The sequence below is a fragment of the Empidonax traillii genome, unplaced genomic scaffold (assembly GCF_003031625.1).
Source record: "Empidonax traillii isolate 1590-97213 ecotype Southwest subspecies unplaced genomic scaffold, ASM303162v1 scaffold161:size1573837, whole genome shotgun sequence".
Classification (NCBI taxonomy): domain Eukaryota; kingdom Metazoa; phylum Chordata; class Aves; order Passeriformes; family Tyrannidae; genus Empidonax; species Empidonax traillii.
The window spans coordinates 267,726-292,019 of NW_020955354.1; the positions used below are offsets into that span (position 1 = coordinate 267,726).

Below are 24,294 nucleotides of genomic sequence, written 5' to 3' on the forward strand. Positions count from 1 at the left end.
AGTGAACCCTAAAGAGCTGGCAAACTGTGGGCCTATCACCCTAATTTGACTGTTGGCAGCAGCACCTTTACTTGTGTGTGTAATTGTCCTGTCCACAGGATACAAAACATCAACCCCAGAAGATATGAAGATGTCTTACTAAAGTGCATGAACTGTATCACAAAGATGCATTTCTGAAAGTCACATTGGAGCCTAGGCTGTGCTACCTTTAAGGTTAGAACTGGGGAGACTCAAACCGTTTTTCTCCACCGTTCCCCAAATTTATTCGGTGGCCTCTTTACAGGCAGGACTGAATTCATGACTGCCCCATTCCCCAGCCTATACCAGCTCCTCTCAGAGTTACCAAGTGGTGGCTACACTTTCCTCTGTGGCCTGCTGGAAGTAAAATAGTCCCAGGCCTTTCAAAGCCTCCTGAGTAACTGTGTTCAGACATAGTTTAGTCCAATATTTGATTTTAATCTTCTGAACAGAAGCCCTAAAATCTCTCAAAGACTCCTCTGTGCTACATCCCATTTGTAACTGCCACTGACAAATTCTCATGTGATACTTTAATGATCTAGTCCTTGAACCCAGAAAGAAGCTTGAAATCATCTAGTAATACACTGATGGATACTGCAATGTAGAGAAAGTTATTAGCAAAAGAGTAAGGATTAATACTTGGCAGAAACATTTAGGAAGATGTTCAAGAACAACTGGTTAAATTTAATATCCAGCTGCTTTACTGATGTTAGAATTGTAATACCTATTTTAAATAGACTTTAAAGGATTTGAACTGAAAATCAATTCCACATCTAGAATGCCTTTAGAGAACAGTCTGCCCTGTGTGCTTTGCTGATCTCTTCCCCATATTGAGCTTTAAACATTTTAAATATTTAATCTAGTGTTTTCTCCCTTTCAAAACTTATTTTCCCCTTACTGTGGTGTAACCCTCTTCTCCCTCTGTGATTTGCATTTACCACCAAGTACAAGCACTTCCCCGATGGCAGCAAGCTGTGATAACTCAGCCAGTGGGTGTCTTGTTCCCTGCTGCTGTCTGGTGGTGGCTGCCAAGATGTGGTCAGCACAGCTTGGTACCAGCCAGCTCATACAGAATTGACAGAAAACTTCTTCCTTTTGCTTTAGGAGCTGCAACAGCTGCTCCTTCCTTACTGTTGAGTGGAGCCGGATCCAAATAGGTCATTAGCTAAGATTTAAACTCTACACTTAATAGCAACACTAGGATGTATACTGACTTGGAATTCCAAGTTTACCAGGAGACATTCCCCCCTCCTTCTTCCCCCTGACCCCCTTCCCCCACCACAGTCAGACATCTCTTCAAACCTCCATAGTTTCCTAGTTTAAAGTTTGGTTTAGTTTTCAAACATATAGGGATTCTGCAGCTTGTTCTTTGCTCTGTGAACAGCTAACAATTAACATAATCTGAGAAGCACATACACCTTGTGAAACAGGAATGGGAGAAAGCAATGGAATCTCATTCTAGCAGAATGAGAGTGTATCTCTGTCATTACCAACAAACCCCTGTGAGTGTGGGGTTTGTTGGTAATGACAGAGATACACGAAGTACTGATCTTAACTATAAATCTTGTAGTGCCCTAGTCAGGGGAGTCCTCAGCCCTGCACTACTTTCTCATTCAAAGGAAAGCAGCTCAGATCAGGTGTCATTCCTCCTGCTGTGTCCTGGCCCTGTGAGTGAGGCAAATGGGTTGGCTCACAAGCAGTTTTCAAGGGCCGGGTCAAAAATGTGTTGTTACTCCAGTGCAAGAAGGGGCAAAAGCACTTTAGCAGGCAATTCTTAAAAACTGCCCCTCTTGCCTCTTTGTTATTTGAGGATGAGAGTTTGAACGAATTTCTTTTCTGCTGTCCACAAAAGGAGAGCTGAATGAAAAAGATCTAGTGTGAGAGCATTGTCCAGAAACAAAGATATTCATAAGTGAATGCTGCAAACTGTGGATGTGGGAAGAGAATAACTTCACAAACTTTTCCCATTTCAGATCACTTTGTGAATTTTAATCTTAATTTGTTATCAAAGAAATTATCAGGAGATGTGTGTTTTTTTTCATGAATGGAAAGGCTGATATCTGACAGCAGAAGAACTAGCAGCAGGTGATAAATAATTATTTCACTGTAGGTTCTGGCTACATTATCAGTTTAATCATAAGTTGATTTTCTAAAGTTTTTATTCCTCCCCTTCCTTCAAGCAAGCAATGTCCGATGCTCAAGAGATAACCTTTTGTATGATGTTCACCCGGGAAAGAGAAACAAAGTAAACTCCTTGGTGTTACCTCAATGGCCAGCTGAAACTGCTCATGCTCTCGCTGGAGCTGCTCAGCTTCAGAGAGGGAGCTCGCGTTGACAAGGCTTGCATTCAGCATCGATTCCCCGTTCCTGATCCAGCCAAGCACCTGTAAAGAAAGGATATGCTGATGGAAAGGTTGCTTCAGTACTAGGGTTTATGTAGTTACCCATCAGAAAATGCTCCAGCCTGGCTGAACAACGTGCTTTGCTCAGTGTGGTCTCATGTTGAATCTGTGAGCAGAAAGAAATCCTAGGATAAGGATGACCTACGTTTTTACAGGGTAAAGATTTATTGAAGAAGTTATTGCCTGAAGAATTAAACTTCTGAAGTATTTACATGGATATTTGGATAGCAAAGGGCTCTCATTTCCAAGGTTTGATCACAAAAGTCAATGTTCCCGTCAAATACCCCACAGTAAAACCACAAATCATAACGAGGCAGATTTGAATTTAAGCAAAGGTATCTCTCTCTTTTTCAAATTTCCAACTGGAATCATAGATGTTTCAACACCTTTCTGCTCCACTTGCCTGTATTTCTTTCACACAAAAGTCAGAGCTTAAGGGTGAGGATGGAGAAGATAAAGTTGGTTTGATCTAGCATAGAGTTAAGATGCAGTTGGAGTTTACACCTGCATGTAGAGCTAAGAATAAATATCAAGCCCTGCATTTGCCATTCAATCAAGAGGCTTTACTTCAGAGATGTTCAGATTATTTGGAGACATGCAAACCATGCTGTAATGACTGCAGAATCAAATCCTAAATATACATAATTAATCTATCAAGCTTGTACTTACTCATTTAAGCAACAGCATTTTCTGCCATTTTAAGATACATGTTTGGGAAATTAGCACCCAGAACACACGTGCAAGTTCTTTTCTGTGTTGTCTCAAAGCTTATTTTCTATTTGTGTAGGTGTAAAATTATTCCAGTATAGCCAGAAAGTTGCTGAATCCAATTTATGGATGCACAGGAAATCCTGACTGCTCAATCACTGCCCTAAATATAGCTCATGATTTACAAAGTTCCAAAATTGACTTTGCTGCAGTATTCTACATAGCAATTTCCTTTATGTGCTATCATTTTCACCAAGTGATCCATTAAATAGCCTGAGAAAAATAGGAATTTTTGGTTGCTTTGTTTTTGTATCCTGACATCATGTATCACCCCAGTTATAGCCATTCAATTCCCTGTAGGGTAGGAAAATGACTTTTCCTAGGAGAAAGAACACACAACAGTGTGGAAGATTTCATTTGTCAGCTTTCTTTCTTTTATCATCAGGTGTAATTGTTCCTGTGGGAAGTGCAACAGAGATTCACAGGAAAAGAAATCGAGTTATCATAGGACAATTATGTTGGCTGGTATTTTCTATGATCCATCAGACCAAAAATCTATATTATTACCAACTAAATGGTACCAAACACTGAAGTTACTCAAAGGATCACTGTACCTGGGAAAGACTTGAAGTGAGGACATCACAATGCAAGACATTTTACATACCAAAATACATCCTGACTTGAACCATTTAGAGTGTAGAAAATACTATGCATATTAAAAATATAGCATTTTTCTCCCTCAAATTTTATTTCAGCTGAAAATTTCCAAAACTGCAACAGTTTTGGAAAATATCTGAGTAAAAACCATGAAAAAAAATCAATGGAAAAATCAGCCTTAAAGCAAAGTGATTAGAAAGAGAGACCACACAGCTGATCTGACAGGTTTCCCCCAGTGTTGTCAATACACATGCATTCCTCTGTACAGCTGTCTTGTAGACACAAAAATATTCAGGGTGAAGCAGTTCAGTAAAGCTCTGATGGGCCCCATCTTGCCAGCAAGGCTCACAGCACCATTCCTGACCAAGACATTTCAAGACCCTTTGTAGCTTCTTTGACAGGATAGTACCACACAGACACAGCCATCAGCAAGGACAGCCTCTGGAAATTTTAGCCATGTTCAAAACTGCATCAGGTTTCCAGGAGCTATTTGATGTTAGATTAGGAAAAAACAAATCTATTCAGTGACTCTCAAATGACTACTTCCCCTCATCCTTTGGGCATATACATACAGAGGCAAATCTAATGCCAAACAGCAAAAGTAGATGTATAACACGCACATCAAAAGGACTAAATACTCTTCAAAACAACCTAGAAAGCAAGTGTAGTGGGATACTGTGAGCATATCTTGAAGAAAATTAGATCAAGTTCAACACTTATCATGAAAAAAAACCCCAAACCATACAAAGATAAAATTAGGGGATAGAGGAGCCAAACAGCTGCAGGCACAGCATTAGAGTTTGTTTTCTTTAAACTGATCTCCACAAATCTGTTCTGCTATTACTTTTATGTAAGCAGTCCAAGCTCTGTAGTTTCTGTCAGAAATGAGTGGGATCCAAAGGAGGGAAATCAGGCTTGGGCAGGATCTTCCTTAATCACAAAGAGTTTGTGAATTACTGATCTTTACTATTTCCACTCTAAAGCAGTTCACAGAACATCTAATTTGGAATCATTCTGCTTTAATGGTCCCAAACTTCAGTTCATTGTCTTGGCATTCAAATCCTTGGCGCATATGATATAAAGCAGAAATCTCTGGTAAATTGAACTTAAATAGATAGAGACAGTTAAAAGACTTTTTATTTCCATGAGCCATTATATCAAAATGCAAACACATGTACATGTAGCAGCCTTGACCAATTTTACTATGTCAGCAGAACTTAACACAGCTACAGTAGGTGTCTTGCAGCAACCATGTCTCACCCCACTCAAAAGAGCAAGAGCAATTTGGTAATGAGATCATCCATCGTCTCAGATGCACTAAAATTAAAGTGAAGGAAACCTGGACCAGATTGGAGATGAACTACAAGCCAAAATCAATATATTTCCCAATCTCACTAAATGGTTGGGAATATGACTCATCTACAGGAAACCAAATAGATAGGACACAGAAATATTGCAACTGGCCTCTTTCTAAGGGAAACTAACTGTGGTAATTTATAGGTTAACAAGCAAAGGAGCCCTTAGTATTCAGCTGAACAAATAAAATGTTTTTTTCACTATTGGTTTGCCAGAAGGTCACTTAGTAAGGAGAGGTCACATAGTCCCAAGCTCCATCAAGGAAATACTAATTCAAGGCAGCTGTTCTCTCACAGCAAGTATTAGATAGCTCAGTCCTATAACCACTTCCTTTGGGTAGTTTTTGGGTTGTAAAATACTTAAAGCCCAGCAGATACTTGATAATAAGGTAGGTAACATCAAGTACCTGCAGAAGTGCTGTACTGTCACTGTAGGGAGCAGCCACAGGGCTGACCCACTGCACTTCATCCTGGGCAAGTGGGCAACCTGCATTTTTTAGCATTTCTGCTACATGTATGACCTCCTGTTCTCTGTCATAAAACATCTCTACTTCATCATAAATCTATCACACAAAACTTCGAGCTTAGCTAAGTTGTGTGTAAGAAACTTTGGGAGCCTATGGAAAAAAAAGGATACAATTCATAATCATATTACGGTGGTGATTATAAATATCCTATATTTATAATATAAATATTATAAATAGCCTCTCTTTTCTTTTTTTTTTTTCCCAGAAGAAAGCCAAAGCACCCTACAGAGCTCTAGAACTTCATGAGGAGTTCGTCTTAAATAAACACAAATGAAAAATGACTACATTAAAAAATAAAAAATTAGGATAGTTTTATGCTACTTTTAGGTAGGGTTGCAAAATATTCACATCAAAACATACTTCGAAAGAAAATGTGTGCACTGGTGTAGGTGCTCCAGCTTCTAGCTTGAATGTTGTCTGAGCATGAAGGATTTTTATCCAGTGACGATGAAACAGTTCAGGTAAAGTATCACTTGGCTACTCCCTCTTCAAAAGTCAACATTTATAATCATACGTACTAAGGATTCAGTATATATATACACCTAGGTATGAATATATATATGTATATATATGTAGAAAACAAATAAGTAAGTCTTCTCAATGAACACCTTGTAGTATTTGAACAGCCCTCCCACCTCCCACCCATTTGTATAGGTAAAATAGAAACCTCAATATTCCAGGTATCTGAAAAGATGTTCTTGGTTCTCCTAATGAAACCAAGACCATTCCTTTGAAATCCAGACATACACTGGAGTGTGAAGCCACCTATGGGTTAAGAGCAGGAAGTGTAGTGTCACCCTGTGCAGCAAAGGGAAACAAAGAAACATGAGGCATCCAAAATTAATATAAGGGAAAACCAAGGGAGGCAGAACATGACTCCCTACACTAGGATGAAAGAAAGGCAATGTAACAATACTGAGATGTCTAAACAAATCCTTGGATCTAGAGAACACAGGTGGAATTTTTTGAATCACCAGAAGATGTTAAAGTTTCCTGAAGGTCAACAGATGTACAGCAACAAATGAAAAGGTGAAACTACTATAGTTTCATATTTAGACCTCACAGCTCAGTTTCCTTTGCTTTGGGCCAATTCTCCACCTCACAGCTTAAGTCTGGGTCCCAAATCAAGTAATTATATTCCCAGAACACTTGGAGTTTGATACATTTTCTCCAGTTGAGAAGTTACTGGGTCAGTTCTGCGTAGACTCCCAATATCTATTCATGATGCCAAAGGGCCACCCTGTAACCTGTCAGCAAATCAAATACTGCTAAGCAAAGAGGGATTAAGATTGTCCTCCTAAAGGTATGCCACTTGGCAGAAGCTGGTTTCGCAGTTGCATGTATGTAATGGTTGAAAACCCACTTTAGCTCCTTATGGGTGGTTAAAAACTCTCACCTGCTTGACTTCAGCCTGTAGGTGCCGGAGCTGTAGGCACTGCTCTAACCTCTTGTGAGTTTGGTCAGCATTAAGCTCCAGCTCATGCTGTTTCTCGTGAAGGAATTCCAGCAGTTCTTGAACCTGTGTTGCAAGATCAATGTCTTTTTCACAGATCAGCTCAATACCTGTAACACGCAAAGAGATACCACTGAAATTTCAATTTTGCATAAACGTGAACTTCAGAACTTTTTGCAACCTAACACCTTGATTTGCAATTATCTGAGTAATTATTTCTTACTAAATTTTCTCACGTGTAATATCTGGCTTTCCCAGTGCTACTCTGCCTTATTACATTCTTCCACAAAGTAGTGTTTCTCTGGTGATCGTTGCTCATCTCGCCCATCAGCATCTGGACAGTAGGACATGATTTAGCCAGTCTTTCTCACAAACTTACATGAACATCAAATTTATAAAAAAGACAGAAAAAAAATCCCTTTCTTAGAGTAATTCATTAATTTACACTTTAGAAAAAAAGTATGTTGAAAAAAAACTTAGCTGAGAAAAGAGATGAAGAAGAAAATACAAAAGTGAAATATAGGAAGTAAACTCCAGTCACCAGATCTACAGTAGTGCTACAAGTGCAGGGATCTCCACAGTGCAAACTTTTTCTCCATCTGGACACAAAGGATCATTAAAAAATAAATTAATTAAACCATCTTACAGTTCATTCAGAATTAGTCCACAGACTGGCTTTCATCCAACCATCACATATCAGAGAGAAAAGGTGGACAGGACTACACTCCGGGTCCCTTGCATCCTGCATGAGATTGATAAACCCCCAGTCTGATTTCATAGCTGGTCCTGACTTGACTGGGAGTTTGAAAGAGGGACCTTTTGAGGCTACTCCTGCCTCCTGAATTTTCTTATGACACTTTGAGTCTTGTGTGGAGTCGTTACATGAAATACAGTGCAGACCTTCACACCTTCCTTCTTGATTACACCCATGCAATAGCATTGCTGGGTATGTTACCAGTGCAGTTGGGGAAGTTTGGCCTGGAGGAAATATGATGTCATCCCATGTTACTGTAATCTCTGTGACTATAAACTAATAAAGACCCCATTCTTCCCTCACTGAGGTCTACTGGAATTTTGTCATTGGCCTCAATGCAGGAAGGATCAGGAACCTAATACAAAAATAATCTAATTGCAGTAATGCTGAGAAAACACTGCACTTTTCTCCAAAGCCATTTGATTTCATGGAATAATATAACATTTAAAGAGAAATGCGTTAATTAAAAGCTGCTGAAAAAAAAAACTTGGACATTTTTAAAAACCCATTTAGAAAGTTGTCTCGGCCTCCTCCTTTATCCTCCTCAGAGACTCATAACTTTCCTTCTCTCTCACAATGATATCTACAGAGGACAGTGTACAAAATAAACATGACCTTATTTCTAACCCTATCCCCTTTTTCCTGGTTTCTGGTTCTATCAGAAAAAGCCCATGGGAATGCAAATGATTGGCTTATTCCCTTTCCCAGCCAAAACAAAACAGTTCCTTCATTACCAAATAAAGTGGAATGGCCCCTGGCTTCCCATTTAAAACTGGAAATTTAATATACGTTTCTATTCTTGGGAGTGAAGTTCCTTTCAATTGCCAGACACCAGGAATTGTTGCTACAATTAGCCTGCATATGGTTCTGTATCCTCAGGACATGATGGCTTTTTGTATGCTTGACTTCACTACACCTATTGGATATTAAATGCACGGTTTTCCTTCGTGCACACTCAGCTGGTCTGGTTCTGATTGTGCTAACTCATCAGCAGCAACCAGTGAACTGCCTGGGATGCCATCCAAGGGCAGCCTGCACTCCCCATGATGAATGATCTGCCCTTTCTTGCTTGTCATATGTCATGCAGATTTATTCCACAGTGCCAGCACATGAGGTGAGAACGCTGATTCTTCTCAAGAATTGGTTTGCAAAATAGAAAGCTTTGTTTCCTGAATAATTTCATACATATTATCTTTACATTGTGCTTTGACAGCTAGAAAAGCACAGGTGACTTTCTGATAAACCCAACCTGGTTGCCATTTTCTTCTGATCTCTCAAACAGTGCAGCAGATGTCAAGAGAATGATGTTGAATTGAAAATGTTTTTAAAAATAAAAAACCACAGAAAAGAGAACTGAGCCACACTAACTGGCATCCTACAAAACATACATTAGTGACACCTGAACTGTTCACAATGTGAGATACAATTCAGTCTGAGGAAAGGTTATTGCTTTTTGACCTGTAAAAAACTGTTTCGAAACAGCTTTGAACCTGCTTTAGGTTGAAATACTAAAAGACTGCAATAGTAGTTTATATTCTCTTCTTTGCAATACGGACTATAGTTATAACTAACTATAAAGGACATGGCAAACAAAATGAAATAGGTTTCCACTTCCCTTTTAAGCAATGCAACACTGGGAGAAAAGGTGAACTATGTTAACTTGATGACCAGGAACCAAAAGGGCTTTGAATTTTCCACATACCAGGTTGGGACTGAATAAACATCCCTAACTTCAGCTTTACAGTATTTCAGGCTTGACTTAGACAAATTGCTTCTAAGATAAAAAGGGAGCTCTGTAAACCATGAGAGACTTCCAACTGTGGGGCTCATTATGACAATGATACTGTCAATGCAAATAGACTTTAATAACCAAATAAATTTGTGCGATCAATTAACCAGCTATTAGAGTGTAACTACTTTTAATTCCTAGAATGAGAATTACTAAGTTGCATATACTAATATATTACATGCCTGTGTCGTCACTGCAGCTTGGACCAAAGTGCCAAATCACTACTAAAATATTATCCTAAACTTTCCATGGGAAATGGATTTCTCAAAAATGTCCAAGCTGCCGCTTCTGGAAATGCCAGGACCCTTCAACATATCAAGTTAGGCACCCAAAAAAATCAACATCCTTTTTTGAGAATATTTACCCACACACTTAGCTTTGCTATCAGCAGCAGAGCCACAGTCAAACTGGAAAAATAGCAGATAGGTTTGTTGAAATAAAAAGTGCTGGCTCATCCAAAAGTCCAGTCTTGTTAAGAATACTGTTATAATATTCTCTAAATGCAAATGAGGTTCATTAAAGACACAGATTTTTGTGAGATATGGAGACAATTTGCAAGTACTGCAAAATTCCAGAAAACACAACCTGACTTCCAGATCTTAGATATCTCCTAATAAAAACAAACATTTCTTTGAAAAATAATTATTCTGCTGGTAAAAACAGGCTAATCCAAAACTGGTTCACTCACGTGCACTGGAGTAGTGGATGGGATCACAGGAACATAACCCTGAGCTGTACAAAACTTTGGAAATACTGGACTTGCACCAATGCCTGATGCGCACAGATGCCCTCAGTGTCCATACAGTCTGATATGCTGCATCACAGAACCTTGGGATTTATTGCAACAACAGGAGAATGCTCACAGGAATTTCCAGACACTCCACAGCCCTGTAAGAATCACTGCTCCAGCTCCGCATTGGACATGCAAAAACTGTGGGCAAATGTCTAAAATCTTCATTTTCTATCTCCACAAGTCTTCCGAGCAAAAAAGGCATCATGCATGGAAACACCTGGATGTGATTTTATCTGACAGACTTGCTGGCTTAAAGACCTCCAAGCCAAATGACAGAGTGATCAAAATTGAATCAGTTTCCTGTGTGACATGTTAAAAAGAATAAAGCTCAAAGAGATTTATAGGGAAGGGAAGAAACTTGGTCAATTAAGGGTGACTGGTTAGGTAGAATGGCTCTGGAAAATCACATTTTTTATGGCTTTATCTTCTATGGCTACAGCTGAGTTTTGATGGTAGCAGTGGTGATAGTGTACAATAGGAAGCAGCAAGAGCAGCTGATTTCCCAGAACTCCTGCAAGTTTGCAGCTCTGACAGTTAAGAACAATCATCCCTTACCTTATACACGGAATGACTGTGATAAAGGATTTAGGAAGAGGGAGTAAAATCAAACCACTTTTTTATGAAGTATAACTGTCCTTTATTGAAGTAAGAAACAGTAGGGTCCCACATGCCATCTTTCTCCCTTACTTTGCCATTCTCCCAGCATCCAGCATTCCATGCGTGGCAGACATGACCATTATCTTTGATTAACTACAATTACTCTACATCCCTATGGGGCTTCTGCTTCCTCGCCTTTGGGAGTAGTGGATTTTTATTGGGTAGGCTTCATAGAAAGTGATCTTAGATAATCTTACAAAAACATTTTACAAGTCACTTCATTTAGTTGCTAATCTTTTGTCGACAACCCAAAAGAATTTGTTTTTCACTTCTTGAAACACACAGAATTTACTTATTTTTTATTTTCTAAAAAATCTTTCACTGAGACTCCTGGCTTTGTTTCGGATCATATTCTTTACCTCCCACAGATTCTTACTTGTAAGACTCTTCTAGGATTAAAAACAAACAAACAAACAATCAAAAAAACACAAGCATCTTAACCAATGTATTAGAACGAGTTTTCTGTCCCAGAAAGCAAGGAAGCTGAATCACAGGGCCAGGCATCGTGTGGGCAGATCTCAGAGAAGCTCACACAGACGGTTCACACAAAGCACCGGATTGTCTAGTTCACAGCATACTCTTGTAGCAGTCCTTAAGCCTCTGCTGAGTGCAGCTTGCCAAATCAGGCTGAGTACTGCCAGATTTTTTTAAAGGTAGGTGCCTAGAGGTAAAATGTTTGCCAAAGAATAAAACCATAAAATCCTTCTTATTTCAAAAGTGCAAATTGAGAGGGAAAGAACTGCTATTGCTTTGCACTCTTTCCAGACATTTAAGAAGGTTAAAGCACTTCACAAGTAACATTCACTTCTGGGCTTTACGCAGTGATTAATCTGAATTACGATATTCCTTTTCCAAATGCAAAATGCAAGGATACAAAAATCCTGATTCATACGATGTATTAGAAAGAGGATCCTACTGCTGAAAAGCAGAGTAAAAGTATCAGACAGACTCCCTATCAAAATGAATCAATTCTTTAATTTAAGAGCACATACCTAAGGGGTTTTTTTTACATCCAAGTTGCTACCTTTAACTTTCAAGTGCACTCTGAAAAGGAAAATTCCAGTATGGTTTATCATGTTCCCTTTTTATACAAAATAATTCCAAGTAGAACTGGATGGAAACAAGAGTTCCATTTCATGACTGGTTTCAAGGCTCTCATATTTGGATTCTTTCCCAGAGGACTCTTGCACAACTAGTTTCTTTCTCCCCTCATTCCTCTCTCTCTTTCCCTTGGGCATGGGGAAATGTGGCACGCGGAACAAAAAGGTAGTCAGGTCTCAGGAGAAGGAAGCCAGCACACCTGGTCAGTCTGACTCTCAATAAAGTCCAGTTGCAGGAAGGTTAACAAGATTAGGAGTCTAGAACAACTAGACTTCATCCAGACCTGAGGTCTGACTGCCCAGCTCAAGGATCTCTAACTCATGACTGCAGTGCTTGTTTCTGAGCTGGTGCAACCACAAAGAAATACCACTGTAAGTTTTCTAGCCCTCCCCTCTCCATCCAGTTGTGAAAATTTCTGAATGAAGCTTGAAACTCAGCTTCATTTCCTCAATGAGTTTCAGTCTCAAAGAAGCAGCAGTTTTTAACATATAATCCTGAATCCAATAATTACCAAAACTTGTGGAACCATTCCGGTCAGGAGAAATAGGTATTGCTCATAGTTATGTTGAAAGCTGATGTATTCAATATGTATTGGGCTATTTTTGTTTGAAAAAATTTTGTGGGGGTTGGTTTTTTTCTTGATTTTGCTTTGGGTTTGTTTATTTTTTTTTTTTTTTGCTTGTTTGTTTGTTTTTTCCCCATGTAAAATAGAGATCAAATTGTCCCGCTCACCTGAAGCCTGGACCTCCATGATGTACTGGTGTAAATCTTGCCCTTGCTGGATGACTTCAAAGGTCATGTTGTTCATGGCCAACTTGCGCTCAGTGTGACGCTGCAGTCGCTGCTCAGCCAGAGTGAGGTCTTCGGTATTGAAATCATTCATTTGCCTCAGCAGATCTTCATTCCAGGCATCTAACTCTGCTGTAACCTTCATGGGCAGAAGACAAACACCTGATTCACTCAAGATCAGTGAAATATCTTAAACTGTGTTTGGATCAGAGAGTACTTCACATTTTGACTCTGATCCAGAAACATTAAAACCACAGTCTCAGTACACTCCAGATCCTGCCCATTTAATGGTCACACTTCACATTTTTCTTAAGTCAGGATCCATAACAAGGTTATCAGTCCAACAAGAATTTGGACACCTCCTTTTTGCCTTATACATTTCAAAGGGCACTGGAAGAGAAGATCCACTATACTGGCATGGATGGTAGAGAGAATGTTTCTGATAGAATTAAAATTTAAATGAAAAAAGAATGCTTACAGTATTGCAAAACAACCTGTAACCATATAATCCCAAAATAGCTTGAATGTCTCTAAAAACATTTTGCCACACGCTATTTGTTACATATCACAGATGTAACTCACAACACAGAAACACCACTCAGGGGCTAGGAGAATCACCAGTAAATTCATGAATGGTACGTGGCTGTAACCAAAGACCTACATAATCTGCCAATAACTCACGGGAACACATAAAATCTTCTGTTGCTTTCTCTGCTTCCTAATTGTGACACAAAGTCTGATGATTTTAGCAGTCCATTTATGGTATCTTCTGTGTTTTACCTCTTAGTCCACAAGCAGCCAACTGGTATCAAAGTCCTTCTCCTTTTTTGCCTTTACAGTTAAATTAAGATCCAACAGCCACCCAAGCATCAGTCTCACCTCAACCTAGATTCTGCTACTGCAGGCTAAAAGGAGGGACTATGCTAGTGACAGTGATTGAGAGATGGGGCAAAAGGGAAATGGGAATTACATCAAGCACATAGGTACTGTGCAGAATACAATTTTTAAAAGGATTTAAAATTATTAAATAAATGCCTCAATTCTGATTAATAGGTTAATTCCTCATAGATAGATTCAGGAGAGCTAAAACTAGGTATCTACATTCCCACTTGGGCATTATGATGCAGTGAAAAGTTCCGTTTCTCACTTAAAATGCTTTTCAGTGCCTGTGTGCAGTGAGATGTTTAACTTCCTAAGCAGCCAAGGCTCAAAAATTTCCACTCAGTTTTCCTTTCCAGAAAACATACATTATATCCAACACAGGCTTAGGAAGATAACCCAAACAGAACAGTTCTCAGCCTTTCTCTCATTAGAATGGACAGTAGTACAGTTTTGTATTAGGAGGAAAAAAATCAGGTTTTAGGCTCTTTTTTTTTTTTTTTTTTTTTGAGAGAGAGAGAAACAGAAAAGCAAACTCAATCAAGAACCTCGGACCTCAGCTGCAGGGTGAAAGGCAGAGCATGGGAGCATGGGTATCCTGAGGGGCTTCTATTTTTCCTGAGCTTGTTCCTTTGCCCATTCCACTCAATTACCTTTAAATAATAGCTATCTCTATTCTGTCTTTGGCCTCATTCCTGATTCCAGCAGCCTCTGATTCATTCACATATCACAGTTGGAGTCCCCAGACAGCAGAGAATTACTGGTAGATTTAACAGTTATGGAGAAATGTTCAAAGTAGGTGCTGGAGAAGAGTTTTACTAGATACATTTACACTTAGAGACAAATGCTCAGCTAACAGCAGTCAGAACTGAGGTGATCTTGACCTTGTTTCAAACGACAAACAGCAGAACAAATTTAGAGTGAGCACAGGTTCCTACAGCCATGACAGCAACCAAGTTCAATGCAAAGCCCTTTTTGTTCTTTTTAATGGAAAAGCACATGACACAAGTGAATCAGAACTTTATTTGTCATGAGCTATATTGCCTGTTTGAATTCATTGCATTGATTGTCAGGCTGCTAACACATAATTATTTGAAATTTTGCAAGGATTCACAGAGTACTTCCCAATTTCCTGTGACATTCTTATACATGTGCACTCAAGACATCTAAAACCATTTATAAGTGACAGTAACAGAAAAGAATAAAACAATGAAATAATGTGTTACATAAGTTTGCTCTGAGAGCCATGATTTTATCATTGGAAGTTTCTGAACAAAACAAAATCTCTCCATCCCATTTACTTCTATGGACATCAAATCCAGGTTGGAAAAATGCAGATCTTTTGGAGGGCTGAACTGTCAGGGGAGTTAATGATGGATGTAAGAAGGAACCAACAAAAGTTTCCACAAGTATGCTGAGGTCCTGTACTTCCTGGGTAAACCTCTGCTGTAGTGCTTCTCCTCTTAGTACCTTATCCACTTGGCTGTGGAAGGGACACTGATCAGCATTGCTCTTGTCATTAAATGTACAATCACTTCCATATGAGCATGGGGAGATGGCTGTTCCTGACTGCACTGGTTTTTGTCCCTCAGGCCTGAGTGTCCAAGAATGGCTGTAGCAAGGAACCACCTACAAACAATCAGGAGAAGATTTGCTCCCAGGCAACCAGTGCTGCTCACCCTCACGATGGCAAGCAGCTCCCAACAGGATCTGCACACAGAAGGGGATGCACCTGAATATCTACCTGTCCCTTGTGGATAATGGAGAACAGAGGGGTTTTGCTCCACCATCCACACTTCCCAGATCAAATGAATGGTTTCAAATAAAGAGGAAAGGACAGCACTGGCAGCGATGGCACAAGCTGATAAACTGTGCAGGATGGAAGGCCAGCCCATGGTGCTCTGTGCTACGTTGCCAGGACTGGGAACAGAGGCTGAGCCTGCACCTGAGCTGCTCTGGACAGCTGGACAGGTCCAGCAGGGTTTTTTGCCCCAGTGCCAGCTCAGCCAATGGAGGGTAGAAGGAAGGAAGGAGGGAAGTAGCCTTTGAGTGGGGGCTGATGAAGGAGTGCTAATCACCCCATGTGCTGGGTTAGGGCAAGAGAGGAGGGGATCGGGCACAGCAAGAGGTGGAACATCACTGAATTTCTCAGGCTAAGCGTGCACAGGAAGGCTGGGTACACTGCTGAGTAACAGACTAACAGATGGCTAGAAGGGAATCTAAAGCACACTCAGGCAAGGAGCAATAGCAGAGCTGTGATAACAACACAGGTTTCCTGAATCCCAATCTGGTGCCCTATCGCAGAGACCATGCTTCTTTGCATATCTCATTAAGACATTTCCTTTTCTGTCTGTACAGCCAATGCCTCAAAATCCCAGCATTTTCTGTACTTCAAACTGGACCATTTGGAAACGTTCCCAGAGTCTGAATTTACTGGTTTGACTTATGTATAGGGAAAATGATTTATTTTTCTTCAGGAAGAAGCTGTAATTAGGCAGCTCTATTAACTACAGATGTATATTTTTCAAATCTAAAAAATGGATGATTTCATAGATTGGTCAGGCCTTGATATCTATGATAAAATTTGGACTGCATCAAAAGAAGTATTCTGTGTCCTGAGCTGTAGTAAGACTGCACTGAGCTTGTGTCAGAATTATTTCATAAATGAAGATCACTTGGTCATGAACTTGTTTTATTCCCTTTTGACACAGAAGAATGGCTGAGTTTACTCTGATTATCTGCTAGATTTTTGGTGGGAAGAACTGACAGCACTTATGTTTACTCGCTTTACTTCCCAGTGTTTGTCATCCTAAATAGACCTCAGCAACCTCACATGCCGTGAGAGAAGAGAAGCCCTGCTGCAACAGAAGTCCTGAGCTCTGCTCTGGCTTGAGAAAGAAACTGTACCAAAGCAGAAGGGTCATGAGAGCAGTAACAGCAGCAGTCCACAGGTCTACACTAGCACAAGCAGCAGACTTGTCCCCTGGTTCCCACACTGTTCCAAGGAAAGCTGCACACACGTCAGTCACACTTCATCTGATTCCTTGGAAGAAGCCAAACTCCTTCTTTGAAGGTCATATAAACTTGGGACCAAGAAACAGGCCTTCCTTAATAAAGGAAGGTCAAATGACCCAAGAACACAAATGAAAGGCATGACAAAGCAATTGATTACAATGAGCCTGGGAAGCACATTTCTTCCTTCTTCACCTGAAACAGACGCTCCTGCTGCAATGATAATGGGAGGAGAAGCAATTTTGGTAGTGAACCCAATCCAGTGTTAAGTGAGATACCTGAGATATCCTTATCAGGGAAATGGGGGAATCAGGTGAGCAAATACCGGGTCTGTGTTAGCTCCCTGTTACCATCACAGAGCTATAACGGATATACAAACTGTGTCAGCCAGGTCTGCTTTTCTTGCAGACACAGTGACCACAGTCTAGACCACATTCCCTTTAGACAGGAATCCTCCTAAAGCAGCAACTTTATATATCCAAATTCCCACTGCTGCAATACTGCTGGCTTTGCTGGATTTATCATGTTGCAACATCAGCAGGAAATGTGACCAAATGGATACATGTTCACCTCAACCCTGGAGCAGAGTGAGAGGTATAGAGAAGGGGTACACAGGTGAAAACTGGTAACAACAGGAATAGTCCAGGCATCTCATGCCTACATTGCAGCTTGCTTGTGAATTAGGCCAAAGAGCCTGCCAGAGCTGCTGCAGCTGCTGTGCAGGCAATTGTATGTCTCAAATAACTTCTTATCTAAATCCTAAGGTATATTTTTTTTTTATGATGCTGCTGAGATGTTCTACAAAATGGTGCTGCTGAGCCTTGAGTGCTTCTTGCTTGGCCTTAATTTAGTGTTTGATATCCAAAGTCATCTTGTTTAATGTCAACCAGAAAATTTTGTTTGCCAATTGAAGGAGGTGGAGAGGGGAAACGAGGAATCAAGGGATAGAAAATAAATGCTATGTGGCGAATGAATCACATAGGAACTGATATTCCAAAGTATGGGCCAAGGAAGGGCATATGAGGAGGAGGGAAAGAAAGTTCTATCCAGGGAGCAGAAGCTATCAACACAGAGAGTGGGCTTGCAAGAGGGATCTGCAAAGGAGTAAAGTTGCCTGGGAAGAACAAGCAGATGTAGGAGGCAGGTTGCAAGAAAAATGATGGTGCAAATAGGAAGAGAGGCAAAGGCAAGAAGAGTGGGTAAAGCATGGAGATGAGACAGGACAGGAAGAACAGGCAGGCACAGTGCAGATCTGTGTAGAAAAGGGAACTTCTACCTCATTTCAAGAGGAAAACAAGTGGCAGCCATACAACTGGAATTACCAGAGAATGAGGAGGGATGAGATGAGGAGTTAGGTACAATCCAGGAAGGAAACAAAAAAAAAGGTAATTCTAACTCCTAGATGCAAAGGAGTGTCTGTGAATGCAGAATGGAAGGAACTATAATGGAGTAGGGGAGGCACATACCAGACATCAGGCACCAGGAATGCCAAGGGCAACAACACTTGGCTCTGCCTTGGAGTTCAGAGCAGGCTGAAGGAAGGAGCAGAGGTCTGGATGTGACAGTACAAGTGGATCTAGGAGCAGACTAATACCAGAGGTATATGGTAGTGGAGCTTTAGGTAGGAAAGGGTAAATGAAACTGTCACTTCTGGAGATCATATGAGCAGAAAGTTTGCTGTTCCTCCTTCTCAGGCCTTGATTTTGGCTGATGCTGTGCAGTATGACAACACTGTCACCCTTTTTTTTGACAACAGACAGAGATGCCACATTGGCTTAGTAGGGACCTGAGCCACTGAAGTGTGAAAGGACTGTCACAGTGATGATTCTGCTCTGGTGCTTTTGACTCCTGAATCCCAAAAAAATATCAAGAGAAACAATGGAATTCCACTCCAAAAGACAGGGTGCCCAGAACAGCTTAGAGCATTTCTTCCCTTAAAATAGGAATAGATGGAAAGGAGAAACAAAAGCTCACTAAGCATGAGACATGATAGGACTCCAGCTTATGAACAGGACAGGCTGAAATTCTTCTCATCATTCTCTTTCTTTCAAATCTATCTCAAACCCTCTGTAACACTTACTTCTAACAAAGAAGCTCACACCTGAGTGTCAGCTTTAAGTCAGTGAGGGGGCTATAAAACATCTTGTACCTTCACATAGGCAGCTAATTCACTTGAAAGAGTCTGCTAGTGTTATAAACCTGGAATGGAAAACTCAAGTGAGTTGTAAATAACAGTGAAATAAGCTACTGTGAAAGCTGGCTCTTGTTTCCTCCTAAACTTATGCTCAGGGATGGTTGTGCACATCCAGAAGAGCCAGCAAGAGAAATCAAGGCTGAAAAATTCAATTAGCAGATGAAATAAAGCCAAAGAGATTGAATAGTGGAAAGTTAGATATCCAGCAGGTGAAGATTTTAGTGATCATGGGCTTTTTGAAATATAATAAACAGCATACAAGATCAAATTTATATTGCATAGTAGGAATCCCCTTAATCCCTTCCAGTACTACGTCTTGGTGTAGGAACCACATCACTCTAAGACAGTGCAGAGGCTCTGTCTAGCATTGAAGAGATCCCTACGCATTGTAGGAAAAAAACAACACACACAAGAGATGCAGCTGAGCACTTGCTGGAAAGAGAGAGGGAAGTTTCTTTGGAGGTAATCAACAACTGTTGCTAGAAAGGCATAGGCTGAGATCATTCCTGTTTTCAGTCACAGCATTTTAGAGAGGCCTACAGGTGAATTTGATCATCTCTTGACAAAAGATAAGGAAAAAATGTGCAGAAAGACTCTGGATGACAGTAACTTTCTTAGGGGTTGCAACTCACTGCATTTTACCATTTGGCTCTCATGCATTTGGCACTCAGCATTTTACTGTACATTAGCATTCATTCAAATAACGGTTAATAAGCCTTAAAATTACTATTTCTGAAGCAAGGGACAAAGTCTACTTGACAGACCTTCCCGAGGATATAACTCTGGAGTAAGACTGCGCTTTGTATGTATGACATTCTCAGTGCACTGCTGCTGGTGTCTGCCAGCTATTGTCCCTTGAGCCTTACACCCCATTTCCTCACAGCGGATCAGCTGCCACGTTCACGTTGCATGAAATCTCCTGAGTTACCTCTCTGGCTGCACGAACTCAGCTGAAGTCTGTATCGTACAGAAAGACCAACCATAAAATCCCGATGATCCCATCTCATCTTGAAACGCACAGTGACTTGGTTAGGGAATAAAACACATCAGGCATCAGAGTGAGACACATTTCCTAAATAAAGAATGGGTTGTCATTATATGGTGTTAAAACCTAAGGCAGAATAGCCTCCCATAGGGACAGCCAGGCTCTCTCATGTTTCTGTTGTGTCTTATTCCAGGTGTTGCCGTAGTTTAGGTTTCGTAATTTACCCCAAGAACCCGGGGTGTAAATATCAGCCAGTATAATGAGATTAAGGCAAGAAAAAGCAGGCAGCACATGCTTTGTGCCTGTGGGTTTGTATCCAAATTCATATCTGCCAAACCTGCCATGACTCAAGCACAACACAAAAGCTGCCTGTGAGGCTTAGAAGTCCTTTAAAAGTCCTAAATGAACACAGCTGGTCTGCCCTGCCACAGAAATAGGCAGGTGGCTTCTCTTAAAGTAAAATACTTTTTCTGAAGACAAAAATGCAACAACAGTTGGCAGATTTCACTGAAGTACAAGAAAAGGTCCAATAATGCCTATATAGATGAAAGTAAGTGTTGCTTAGGCAGTAAACATTAATCCTGAAGTTTGTCTGGACTCCAAACCTCTGTCAAGAAGAGAAGATTATAGAAAAGCTCAAAAACCAGGAGGGCTACAAAGCAGATGGGTACAGTGCAAGTCTAGGGAGGAGTGCCAAAGAAAGGGTTATGTGATCTATGGCATGTATTTTGATAAATGGGGGGAACAGTCAGAGCAGGAAAGTTTCCAAAGAACAAATGACAGTCAGACATTTTCTAAATAAAACAAAAAGGCAAATCACTTATTTGCCATTTGTGAGCTTTTAAAAATCCTAATACTTTCAGTTTGCATTATTAATTAGAAAGAAGAGAGAGAGAGAGAGAGATGGAGAGATGGTAGCAGGGAAAATTAACAGATAAATCAAAACCCCTCAATACCAGAACTGGATGGAACGAGACAACACAAGAGGTAACTATTTTCTGAGGCTGAGCTCTAATGCACAGCCTTCCTTAGAGCTATGGGGAGCAGATGGGCTCCCACTGCTGCATCCTTCTGAATTCCACCAGAAATATGCAAGTCTCCCTCTCACCAGAGCTGCCAGAGAAGGGTCCTTATCTTAAGGGATTCCCTGGAGCACAAGAACATGAGAACCCAGGGTGAGAACACAGATCTGAGGCAGGAAAATCGGAAACTCCGTGCTTGATGAAACAAAGGTGTTCAAGCCTGGGAGGAAGAGGAGGGCCCACTTTTTGCAGACAGTTTGTGTGAGTGCAGGGAGGATTAACACGGCTGCAGCAGGTAGAGGGCTTTCGTTAAGGATGCGTTCAATATGGCACTGCCCTTTGGACAGATGGAAGGAGGCTTATCTAGACTAGAAGAGGAGAAATTCATTTGACAGTCAATCATACTGGTGGACATTATTCCACGATTCTTAATCTATGCAGGATCTAGGCTATTATGGAAAATTAAAACCTAAATACATTTCCACTCATAACTCAAGCTACATGTCTTTGGTAGAAAAAACACTTAATTCCCTGATTTAAATTTCCTTGTCTTTTTCCCTCAACTGCTTGGAATAGTCAATCATCAGCAATAGTACATGCTTTTTAATTACGGTGATGAAAAAATCTTTTTGTTTCTCCACAATAGCATGAGATAATTCTGTTAATTCTTGTTTCCTACTGACTTGGAATCTTTATTATAAAGCTGAGGCAACTGACTGCAATCTACTACCGAAGGATCTTTACTGTGTCAGTTTGAGTCAATTCAGCTGTTGCTTGAAAAGCATAGCATACAAGTCTCATTTAATATTTTATTTCAAAATGCCTTTGTTTTTATTACCCATCAAACTGCCTTATTGTTTAAACACTAAATGTACTTATAAAATTTAAGATACTGACCTGGATATATTTTTCATTGTGTTTTCAGTTATAAATTGTCATAATTATTCTAAAACAAAAATACTTTTTTCAGAAAGAAGGAGCTTTCTAAATAAAATCATCTGCCCTTAGACTCTCTATGAAACATGTTCTCAGATTTCCCTGTAATATTAATCTTGCAGAGGGAATTCAGATGTTCATATGATAAAAAATAGCAAATCTGCAGTGACAACCAAGTGGTGATTTTCTTTAAAATCCTTTCTAGCTAATCTGATTTTAGAAGACTCTGAAGCACATTTCCAATTTGAAATATTTTAATGTATCACAGCCACTCCTTTCCATGAATACATAGAAGTAGGATTCATGCAGAAACAAAATCAGAGTTATCCACACAGTCTTCCCATTCTGGCATCACATATGGAAGAGACTAGTGTAAGACACATCAGTAACTGTCTTTGAGATCCTTGATTGAAAGACTATTTACAAGGAAACAGAATTTGTGAACAGTGATTTATTTTCATTTTTGGTTTTTTAAGGTCTTTACTTAAGTGAGCATAATTCCAGGTTCAGACCTAGAATCTGTAGTGAAACAGGCTGAGATCTTAATGAATAACTCATGTGGGTTCACCATATACTGTCTACAGACACATCTGGGTGTTTCAGAAGCACATGCTGCTTCCTTCTTTTTTTTTCCCTTATTTTTGAAATCTTCTCTTAAAATACAGGACACACCACTCTTATGGCAAAGTATGTTATCTGACATGGAATACATCCATACATTTGTATTTATACACACGTACAAAGGATTCTGTCTCTCAGTATCAAGGAGGTTGCATATAACTGGCAAGTAAACAACACTACTCTAATTTACATAATTAACAAGCACTGTAGGACAGACTTTAGTACAATACTTAACTGTGCAGTCACAACAGAAAAGCTCAGATACTTCTCATGGATTTCTGCCTCTGGCATCCAGTTCCAGAACAGGACACCTTTCAGGAAACAGGACACCTCTGTTTCCAGCCTTTTATTCCACTATAATTCATCATGCCATGTCGTAAACACAGAAAATACAACAGAGCACTCTGAGGCTCCCATTACTTACCAGTACCCACCTTGAGATTACCTACAGATTTACAAAAAATACCTTCAGGAATGTATCATCATAAAACACAAAGGTGCTCCATGAACTGAGCAAGCACCAGTGGGGTACAGCAGGAAGAACATCACCCAGAAAGGACACAAACACTGACATGAGTCTTTCATAGATTTTGTGGGCACAAGTTATTTTACATGTTGTCCTTTCTCCCTCATGTCCTAACAGAATTACAGTATGTAATTACTGAGACTGGCTGTGGTCTCTTTAAAGTTTCTCAGTCCAGGAATACCTCAATTATTAATGTTTTGATGAGTTTTCCATCTAGTGCTTTTGATTTCAAGACAGAATTGAAAGACCCTTTTTTACATAAGGACATAAAAATGTACTTTAACTTACCCCTCTAATTTTTGTTTCCTTTTTAAATAAATCCACTGTAATGCTTAAGAAGCCCACCTTTTATTTATCCTTTCCTTGTATGCATAACATGCTTTTTTCACTCAGTGGTTTAAAGACAAGCATGTATCTGTTTGTATCTGAAGAGACAAACCTCACTTATAAGTGACACAGAACTTTCAAATCCCTGACTGCCTTGTGTCAATAGAGAGTTATAACACGGGCACCTTATGAAGCTTCTCTGCAAAGCAGGCAGATACTCAGCATAGTCAGTTAAGTGCACACGGATCTATTTCAGTGCATTCCAGCACTACATCCTAAAGCATATTTTTAGGCTCAACATGCTGAATTAAAACACGATTGTAACTCTCTCTCTCCCTCACCAGACAGCTGAGCAAAATCCAACAGCTCCAAATGTATCCTAACAGAGCATGTTTACATGCACTCCCCTCTCCCACAGCCCTACCTTTCTCAGGTCACGCAGCCAGCTCTTACCTCAATGGTGTACTGCTCAAAAATCCGGAGCTGAAGGAAAATGTCTAGCTTAATCTTCCTCTCATGGAAGAGCTCTTCCATCTGTACCTGGGCCTCGTCGAGCTGCTGAAGGACAGATTCGATGTGGCTGATGGAGCTATTGTGTGGGGTCTTATTGTTGGAAACTGCAGAGTCCCTGTAGCAAGGCAGAGAGCATGGTTAAGGCTCAGCTTTAAGGCAGGCAAAAGAGCAAGAACTACACACTCGTGATGCTGCGTGCTGCTGAGAAGCACAACCAGGCACAAAGGGCTGAGGGAAGGTGTACACAACACTCATCTCGCCTACTCGCCGAAAGCC

General features: G+C 40.2%; 1 protein-coding gene across 2 annotated transcripts in view; it reads right to left on the reverse strand.

The window, feature by feature from the left end:
* Positions 1-24,294, reverse strand: part of KALRN (kalirin RhoGEF kinase) — a 498,966-nt gene that overhangs the window by 162,804 nt on the left and 311,868 nt on the right. For both annotated transcript variants that reach the window (XM_027885121.1, XM_027885122.1), the window contains exons 14-17: positions 23,959-24,133; positions 12,947-13,142; positions 7,064-7,230; positions 2,283-2,402 (exon numbers count right to left, since the gene is read on the reverse strand). In XM_027885121.1, coding sequence (XP_027740922.1) covers positions 2,283-2,402; positions 7,064-7,230; positions 12,947-13,142; positions 23,959-24,133 — 658 coding nt within the window. The remainder of the gene's footprint in view (positions 1-2,282; positions 2,403-7,063; positions 7,231-12,946; positions 13,143-23,958; positions 24,134-24,294) is intronic.